Source organism: Nansenia antarctica, assembly GCF_963989245.1.
Source record: "Nansenia antarctica genome assembly, chromosome: 3".
NCBI lineage: Eukaryota > Metazoa > Chordata > Actinopteri > Argentiniformes > Microstomatidae > Nansenia > Nansenia antarctica.
The window spans coordinates 69702588-69712495 of record NC_137688.1 but is presented as its reverse complement, the minus strand read 5'-3'; the positions used below and the strand labels follow the sequence as shown (position 1 = coordinate 69712495).

At 43.2% G+C, this 9908-nt stretch overlaps 2 protein-coding genes across 2 annotated transcripts in view; one reads left to right on the top strand and one right to left on the bottom strand.

The window, feature by feature from the left end:
- Positions 1–346: 346 nt before the first annotated feature.
- The window catches only part of LOC308153458 (rho-related GTP-binding protein RhoA-C-like), a 13978-nt gene continuing 4416 nt past the window's right edge, over positions 347–9908 (top strand). Inside the window, exons 1-2 of the mRNA XM_080526610.1 lie at positions 347–381; positions 3510–3665. Of these exons, the coding sequence (XP_080382736.1) occupies positions 3510–3665 (156 nt within the window). The 5' untranslated portion in view covers positions 347–381. The remainder of the gene's footprint in view (positions 382–3509; positions 3666–9908) is intronic.
- LOC308153168 (polyadenylate-binding protein 1-like) lies at positions 6241–8712 on the bottom strand (the record flags this gene model as incomplete). Its single annotated transcript, XM_080526256.1, has 3 exons — positions 6241–6344; positions 7248–7710; positions 7837–8712. The coding sequence occupies 3 exons, from the start codon at positions 8710–8712 to the stop codon at positions 6241–6243; spliced, it is 1443 nt and encodes a 480-aa protein (XP_080382382.1).

Below are 9908 nucleotides of genomic sequence, written 5' to 3'. Positions count from 1 at the left end.
TGGCTCTTTTTCAGGGATTGGGGTAGCTCTAAAGAACAACCCAAAAAACATATTTTCCCCACATTTTTTTTTTTGACAACAATCAATTTCATTAATGGGAGACCCTAAAGATAAGAAAAATCATTGTTGTCATTTGTTCTACCTCGGGTAGGGGTATCTCAAAATCTGAGGGCCCTTCCTGCTAGACTACTAATACTCTCTCTAGAATCACAGCGAAACCTAGATAGATATGCCCTCTCTAGTAGTTCAAACCGAGATCTGCCCTCTCTAGGTCTATTTCTATGGCGTCGTCGCGTCACGGCGTGGCACGGAAAAGTGGGTGGAGCTCCCAAGTCCAAACCAGGAAGTGAAGAGGAAGAAAACGGAGCAGCATAAACAACGGTAGCTAGCCGCTGCAATCTTATTCTAAACACCATTATCACACTGCTATCATCGTATGTCGATAACTACTAATGACAGATATGGCTGAAATATAACAGCACAGTCGTCGTACCTGACGGAGAAACACGAGAGAGTATTCTTCTGATAGGTTTGACAGAAAGCTAGCCTAGCGGGCTAATTAGCTAGCTTACATTGTTGCCCTTCTCGAGGGTTTCTACAAAACCTCATATCTGGTCAGATACAGACATGTTGAACATCAAACACGGTGTTATCATAGATATCATACTGTTATTGCCCTGGCTGTGGTCTGGACGACCCAGTCAACACGACCAGCCTCGTTCACTGATACAGCAGCTAGGCTAGCTGGCTAACCAACACTGCTCTGGTGGGAAAAACTACTAGTCATTTCACAAGAGAGGCCAGTTGAACTTCCTAACTAACCCTTTAGTAACTAACCCTTTAGTAACTAACCCACTAGTAACTAACCCTTTAGTAACTAACCCTTCAGTAACTAACCCTTTAGTAACTAACCCTTTAGTAACTAACCCACTAGTAACTAACCCACTAGTAACTAACCCTTTAGTAACTAACCCTTTAGTAACTAACCCTTTAGTAACTAACCCTTTAGTAACTAACCCTTTAGTAACTAACCCACTAGTAACTAACCCACTAGTAACTAACCCTTTTGTAACTAACCCATTCAGTTGTGTGGAGCTAGTTAGGCCAGACCAGTTTCTTTGAATAGCACATTTCATACAACAGGGCCAATTCAAAGTGCTTTACCTACATTATTAAAATACATCAAGAGGAGCATAGTAAGAAAATAAAAGTGACAATTAATAAAAGCAAATATAAGAAGTGAATAGATCAAAGCAAATATATTAAGTAAATAGATCAAACATTCAATAAGACAATAGTTTAGGGATAAAAGACATGGATAGAAGTGTTTGTGTTTAATCATAACTGCTGCAAAACATGAAGGTTTTTAGCTGAGACTTAAATGTTTTTAGGGTTTGGGCCTGTTTGATTTCTTCAGGGAGGAACATGTCTGTGATGACCGTGTCTAATCCATCTCTTTCCCCCCTGAACCAAAACTGTTCATGTCAGGCCTTAATAATAATCATAATCATCATCATCATCATCATCCTACTACTACTACTACTACTACTACTACTACTACTACTACTACTACTACTACTACTACTACTACTACTACTACACTATTAATAACTTAATTTGTATAGCGCTTTTCATGCAAATGTTGCAGCTCCAATCATTATATAATAATAATTTAATTATTTAGTCATTTAAAGGCAATATTAAAAAGATGGGTTTTTAGTCTTGACTTGAACATATTTACTGAGGTTGCATTCCTAATGTAAACTGGCAGTGCATTCCACAATCTGGGTGCATAAAATAAGAATGCAGCCTCACCAAATCTCTTCTTTTGTACATGTGGTACACAGAGAAAACCAGTGTCAGAAGACCTGAGAGCCCTATCGGGCTGATATTCTAGCAAAAGGTCTTTCAGATTTTCTGGTGCTGTGCCAGTGAGAGCTTTATAAACAAGCAGAAGGATCTTGAAATCTATTCTGAACTTAACAGGAAGCCAGTGTAGAGTTTCTAAAATAGGAGTTATATGAGCTCTTCTGCTTGTTTTGGTTAAAACTCGCTGCTGCATTTTGGACTAATTGCAGCTGGCCAATAGCTTTCTTCGGAAGACCAGAAAGGAGACTGTTACAATAGTCCAAACGGGTACTAACAAAAGCATGCATTAACACTTCTGCATCAGCTTGCCGGAGAAAATGTCTAACATAATAAAGCATTTTATTTGTATTGCTCTTTTCCTTCAAAAGAATATTAGAGTGCTACAGAGTAAAAAAAATAAAAAAAATAAAAAATGCCTAAAAACATATGAAGTTAAAAACATAGTAAAAGAACACAATAAAAGAACACAAAAGAAATCACAAGAATGAACACAGGGTTTAACAGTCAAAGGCCTTTCTCAATAAAAAGGTTTTTAGGCCTGTTTTAGTAGTAAGTAACGTTTATTTATATAGCACAACATTTACAACGACAAGAGCCGCCCAAAGTGCTTAACAGATACAATATAAAGAGAAAAACAAGGTAAACGGGATACAGATTAAAGAAAAAACTGACAAAATAGAAAAATACACTAAAAGCAAGGTGCAGTACAAATAAAAGTGCAAAGAGTGCAGTGTCGGGAAGGCAGGCTCACCTCAGGTCAAAGGCCAAGGAGAAAATATGTGTTTTTACTAGTTTTTTTAAAAGCCTCTGTTTTAAAGGAGTCCAGGCTCTGTACAGCCCTTAGCTGGCTAGGAAGGCTGTTCCCTTAGCTGGCTAGGAAGGCTGTTCCCTTAGCTGGCTAGGAAGGCTGTTCCCTTAGCTGGCTAGGAAGGCTGTTCTCCCCCCATGCAGTCCTGGTCCACTGACGGATGCTGTGTGAGGTACACTCCTAGTCTGTAGGGTGCTCACACATATATTTCATATATTTTGCTTTCACTTTAGATTAAAAAAGACATTGCATGAGAAAAACAATGGTCCAAACCCCATGGTTCTATCACGTATGGTTCAAACCCCATGGTTCTATCACGTATGGTTCAAACCCCATGGTTCTATCACGTATGGTTCAAAGGTTATCAAGGTCTACCTCTTTACATACGCATGCCAATTACTGGAATTTAGAATCAATAGAATCTAGACCTAACAAGTGATGGTCAAGTATCTCTGTGTGATATGGGCGGCTGTGTCTCAGGAGGTAGAGGCTGTGTCTCAGGAGGTAGAGGCTGTGTCTCAGGAGGTAGAGTCTGTGTCTCAGGAGGTAGAGCCGTCGTCCAATGATCGCAAGGTTGGCAGATCGGCGGTTCGAGCTCCGGCTGGCCACATGTCAAAGTGTCCATGGGCAAGACACTGAACCCCCAAATTGCTCCCAGTGAGCGGGGCCGGCGCCTTGCATGGTAGCTCGGCCGCCATTGGTGTGTGAATGTGTGTGTGAATGGGTGAATGAGAGGCCGTTGTAAAGCGCTTTGGAATAAAGCATAGCTATATAAGTGATGGTGAAGTGTCTGTGTGTGATGTGTGGTGTCCTGCCGTCCTCCTGCCTGTAGATGGCAGCGATCAGGAAGAAGCTGGTGATCGTGGGGGATGGGGCGTGTGGGAAGACCTGCCTGCTGATCGTGTTCAGTAAGGACCAGTTCCCCGAGGTCTACGTCCCCACCGTGTTCGAGAACTACGTGGCCGACATCGAGGTGGACAGCAAACAGGTGAGAACCTCCCTCCCTCCCTCCGGGAATGAATTCAATAGACCTATCGCTAAGCCACGCCCCAAAATCGAAATTGTCCAATCATATCACAGCAAAAGTCACTAAAGGCAGAAAACTCGGACAAACAACTCGCTAATATCTGACGGTGAAAAGCTTCTAGACGAAATATTCTTGTCATCTTTAAAAAACATGTCTATTACTTACTTGTAAATCAGAAATTTTAACTGCGGCCATTGTAAATCATTGAATGTCATTCAGTCACGGCCGGTCGGTCAGTCACTGTTAGGGTTGGGTACCGTTTGGGTTTTATTCGATACCGGTAACAAATCGATACTTTAAAAATGGTACCGGTACCGAAACGGTACTTAAATCGGTACCTTTGATTGGCGGGGTGGTCACTGCCGCAATTTTCCGCGTGCACACCATTAATGCCGAGCGGTGATGTTTTATATAGAAGGTGATCAAATACCAACATATCCTGACGCTACAGCTGCAGCAGAACATGGGGAACCCGCATATAGCACTGAATGTGACTGACAGATACGCCCAAGACACACACACACACACACACACACACACACAAAGATAATCAGCTCATTGAATATGAAGTACACAAGAGTACACACAGAACCGGGAACGCGCATACAGCACTGAACAACATTCGTAGAATATAAACTTGTGACTGACAGTCACATACATACACACACACACGCACACACACACACACACACACACACACTGAAAGATTATCAGCTCATCAATACGAAGTAGGCCTACATGAGAGTACATGCACAAAACGGGCTAACGTTACTCATTAACTGTTTACACAACAGCGTCAGTCAAATCACAGTGTGACAGTCAGATGGAGCATTAGGTAAACAACCAACAGCAAGGTAATGCATATTATCAGCTGAGAAAAACAACGTTTACCTTTGATGACATCGACATGAGCCCTGTTTAGCCGTACCTCCACCGTTCTGTTCGTGATTATTTTTGCACCGCACATATTGCCCTGTAATAAGAGCGTGCGACCACAGCTCCCTTGTGTCTCGTATTGTCCAAATTAGGGGTGGGCATCAATGATCGACAATCGATAATTGATCGATAAGGATCTTGGTCGATCACAAAATATTTTGCTCGATAATCGTTAATATATATATATTTTTTAAGGACACTAACGTTTTCAGTCATCCTCCTATTTGTGAGTAACTGTTTTTTTACTGCTCCTATGGTGAGTTACTTATTTTCTATATTTTTATTTATAACGTAAAATGTGTTTTTAAGTTAAACAATTTAGGCTACTCACTGCCTTGACAGTCAGATGGAGCATTAGGTAAACAACCAACAGCAAGGTAATGCATATTATCAGCTGAGAAAAACAACGTTTACCTTTGATGACATCGACATGAGCCCTGTTTAGCCGTACCTCCACCGTTCTGTTCGTGATTATTTTTGCACCGCACATATTGCCCTGTAATAAGAGCGTGCGACCACAGCTCCCTTGTGTCTCGTATTGTCCAAATTAGGGGTGGGCATCAATGATCGACAATCGATAATTGATCAATAAGGATCTTGGTCGATCACAAAATATTTTGCTCGATAATCGTTAATATATATATATTTTTTTTTTTTTTAAGGACACTAACGTTTTCAGTCATCCTCCTATTTGTGAGTAACTGTTTTTTTACTGCTCCTATGGTGAGTTACTTATTTTCTATATTTTTATTTATAACGTAAAATGTGTTTTTAAGTTAAACAATTTAGGCTACTCACTGCCTTGTTTAAGAGGATTGTTTTCTGACTGTAGTGTCTAGTTTGAATGTGAATGAATGAATGTGTGCAATAGCAACACAAATAACGTTTTTTCCTCAAGGAAAACATGCTTGTTATTTCTGCCCTATTTATTATTTTTAAAAAATATATTTTGATCGTTTGCCCAGTCCTAGTCCAAATGTTCCCTGAATTTTAGCTGCATGTTTTTCCAGCATGTAAATCCGTTGTCTATAAAAATTCGACTCCAATTATTTTCCCCTGCCCATATTGTGTCGTTGTTAAATCCAAATTTCCCGCTAAATTCTGACCAATTACAAAACTGTTTTGCAAGCGCGTCTCGATTACGTGAACTGAGTGGAACTTTAACAGGCGATGTCACGTGCGGTTGACTGTTGCATGTAACGTCCATTTCGGACACCAGGGGGCGAGAGAGGAACTGAAACGAGGAACCGAAATCTCCGTTGCAATTCGGTTCGGTAGGTACCGAATGTAAAGTAACCGGTACCATACCGGTACCGGTTTTCGGTACCCAACCCTAGTGTGGAGAGAGAAAGACAGCGATGCTGAGCTGGGAGGTGCATTGCTGGTCAAGGAGGCCTTGTCTTGGCCTGGTCTATCTGGTCCAACCAGGGCTTTAACTTGTATCATCGAGGTCCAGCTTACCCTTTTCTAGACATAGCTGAGTCAATCAATTTAATTTTGTAATGAAATAATTTATTAATATTGCAATATCTTTTCAATGCTTAAATATGCTTTATCTGTGAAGTCGGTTTAAAAAGTCTGGATCTTAGCCGCTTGGAACTCAAGATGGGATGTGGCCAGATTTCTGTGCAGCCTCCTCTGCCCACTGAGCCTCCAGCACAGTGACATGTAGCATGTTGTGGATGGATGAGATGGGACGTTCACCTGGAGGGAGGGAGAGTAAATATCAGTAACAGTAACTGTAACAGCTAATGGGGATCCATAGAAATAAACACACAGACTCACGTATTATCTGCTTCTGGTCCTCATGGGCAGCGACAGCCAGAATGGAGGCAGGGAGAGGCTCCTGGTCCTGGACATGGACAGCAGGCTGCTGGGCCTGTGGTATGGCAGCCATGAAGAATCCAGGTGGGGGAGCAACCTGGTAGAGGTTGATGTCTGGGTTGGGAACGGTGCAGACGCTGGCCATCCTCTGCATGTGCTGGTTGGTGCTGTGAGCCTTGCGCTCCTCCTTGCTCTGGGCCAGGGCCACGTTCTGTACAGCCTCCTCAGCCCACTGGGCCTCCAGCACAGTGACATCTAGCATGTTGTGGATGGGTGAGATGGGACTCTTACCTGGAGGGAGGGAGAGAGAGTAAATATCAGTAACAGTAACTAACAGCTAATGGGGATCCATAGAAACAAACAAATAGACTCACATATCATCTGCTTCTGGTCCTCATGGGCAGCGACAGCCAGAATGGAATAAGGGAGAGGCTCTTGGTCCTGGACATGGACAGCAGGCTGCTGGGCCTGTGGAATGGCAGCCATGAAGAATCCAGGTGGGGGAGCAACCTGGTAGAGGTTGATGTCTGGGTTGGGAACGGTGCAGACGCTGGCCATCCTCTGCATGTGCTGGTTGGTTCTGTGAGTCTGGCCCTCCTTGTTGCGCTGGGCCAGGGCCACGTTCTGTACAGCCTCCTCAGCCCACTGGGCCTCCAGCACAGCGACATCTAGCATGTTGTGGATGGATGAGATGGGACTCTCACCTGGAGGGAGGGAGAGTAAATATCAGTAACAGTAACTAACAGCTAATGGGGATCCATAGAAACAAACAAATAGACTCACATATCATCTGCCTCTGGTCCTCATGGGCAGCGACAGCCAGAATGGAGGCAGGGAGAGGCTCTTGGTCCTGGACATGGACAGCAGGCTGCTGGGCCTGTGGAATGGCAGCCATGAAGAATCCAGGTGGGGGAGCAACCTGGTAGAGGTTGATGTCTGGGTTGGGAACGGTGCAGACGCTGGCCATCCTCTGCATGTGCTGGTTGGTTGTGTGAGTCTGGCGCTCCTCCTTGCTCTGGGCCAGGGCCACATACAGGGGCTTGGTGGCCACGATGCGGCCGTTCATCTCAGTCACAGCCTTGGTGGCCACCTCAGGGGAGGAGAAGCACACAAAGCCAAATCCCTTGCTGCGTCCACCCTCCATCATCACCTTTGCACTGGTGATCGTTCCAAAGTGGGAGAACTCTTTGTGCAGCTGCTCATCATCCAAGCGGTCATGCAAGTTCTTCACATACAGGTTGACACCCTGGTAGAGAGAAACCCTGTTTAGTGAGATGTTTTTCATCCCTCAAATACATCAACAATGTTTACCATGACTATCACCTTATTTTACTTATACAGTATAATGTATATTTCTTTCATAAACACACACCTGGTATCTGGTCCTGCAGCCCTGCATTATCTGCTCAAACTGGCGCTTCAGCACAGTCTGGCGCTTTCCTCTCTTCAGGGCACGGCCCACGTAGATCCATCTCCCATTTATCTCCTGGCCATTCATCTCATCAATGGCTCTCTTGGCATCCTCATGCCTTTCGAAGTTGACAAATCCAAAACCCATGGATTTACCAGCGCCATCAGTCATGACACGGACGCTCAGGGCTGGTCCAAATCTTTCAAACCTCTCCTTAAGGCGTTGGTCATCCATATCCTCTCCAAAGTTTTTGATGTAAATATTAGTGAACTCTCGAGCCCTGGATCCAAGTTCAGCCTCTCGTTCATCGCAAGATTTGAAGTGTCCAATAAACACTTTTCTGCCACTCAATAACATGCCATTGAGTCTCTTAATAGCTCTCTCAGCGGCCTCCTGGGTATTATACTGCACAAAGCCAAAGCCTTTAGAGCCATTCTCATCAGATGCTACCTTGCAGGAAAGGATGTCCCCAAACTCAGAGAACATGTCGTAGAGGTGCTTGCTGTCAAAAGTCTCCACTAAATTATTGATGAAGATGTTGCCGACCCCACTATTCCTCAGAGAAGGGTCACGCTGAGACCACATGATGCGCATAGGTCTTCCATTGACGTCATCAAAGTTCATGGTGTCCAGGGCACGCTCTGCGTCAGCTTGCTGGTGAAAGTTGACAAAGGCATACCCAAGAGATCGGCGTGTTATCAAATCCCTGCACACTCTTATAGAGATGATTGGACCAGAAGGGCTGAATTTCTCATGCAGCATTCCCTCAGTGGTGTCCCTGTGGAGATCTCCTACATACAAGGAGGCCATCAATTGAATAGACGCACTAGGATTCATGTCTGCTGACTGTAAGATTGGAAAAAGTTTGTGAAACAAATAACTGTCTATCTATCTAGCTCTTCACAGAGGACTTGCAGGTAAATGAACAGCATGTGTACTGCAGATGGATTCTAGAACCCCAGCTGCATGTTCTACATTGTTAAGAATTCTAACTTCAGTCATTGTTACATCACAGACCATAGCCAGGGTCCATTTAGAGGCCCTTAAGCATGTCTTTCCCAGAGAGAGAGAGTTGACCATATTACACATAGCTGCAACGTTTGCAGGAAAAGCACTATGCAAATAAAAAGGTATTATTATTATTATTATTATTATTATTATTATTATTATTATTATTATTATTATTATATTAATCACAAGTCATTTCACAGCAATCGGACTGGTTGAATTATGTCTCAAAACCACCAAGGTCATGTCCTCTGTGTGTCTCAATGGGAGCTACAGTCCTGGTCCATCCATGTTGGCAGAGCCTTCTGAAAAATCATTTCATAGAACACTTTGAAAGAAGTTGAAACATTTGAAACAATGTAACTATTTATTGAACTGAAAAAAAAATGATGATGTTGCCCTTGAGGCAGATGTTTTTTTATGAAAATAAAATTCTCTAAACAACTGTTCAACTTAAGTTGTATTCAGCACATTGTCAAATGTTTAAATAACTTTAACTTTCCTCCACTTTGCACATAACTGTGTAGACAGAGAGCTTCAGATGTAAGACTGACAAACAGTCAGATATTGCTTCCAGCTGTTTTACTTTTTCTTTTCAGTAAACCTCATTATGGTTTATGGATACCCAAGTATATCAAAGTTAGCGTTGTTTTGGGGCCCAAAATACCATAACTGTCCCATCTCACTGCTGTGTAATACAACGATTACGTGAACTGAGTGGAACTTTAACAGGCGATGTCACGTGCGGTTGACTGTTGCATGTAACGTCCATTTCGGACACCAGGGGGCGAGAGAGGAACCGAAACGAGGAACCGAAATCTCCGTTGCAATTCGGTTCGGTAGGTACCGAATGTAAAGTAACCGGTACCATACCGGTACCGGTTTTCGGTACCCAACCCTAGTCACTGTCAGTGAAGAATTTGAGCGAGCGTTGTTTGTTTGTCCGAGTATTCAAAGGAGGCGTGGCTTAGCGATAGGTCAATTCAATTAAACTTTATTGGCCATGTGCAATGCACTAGGAACAT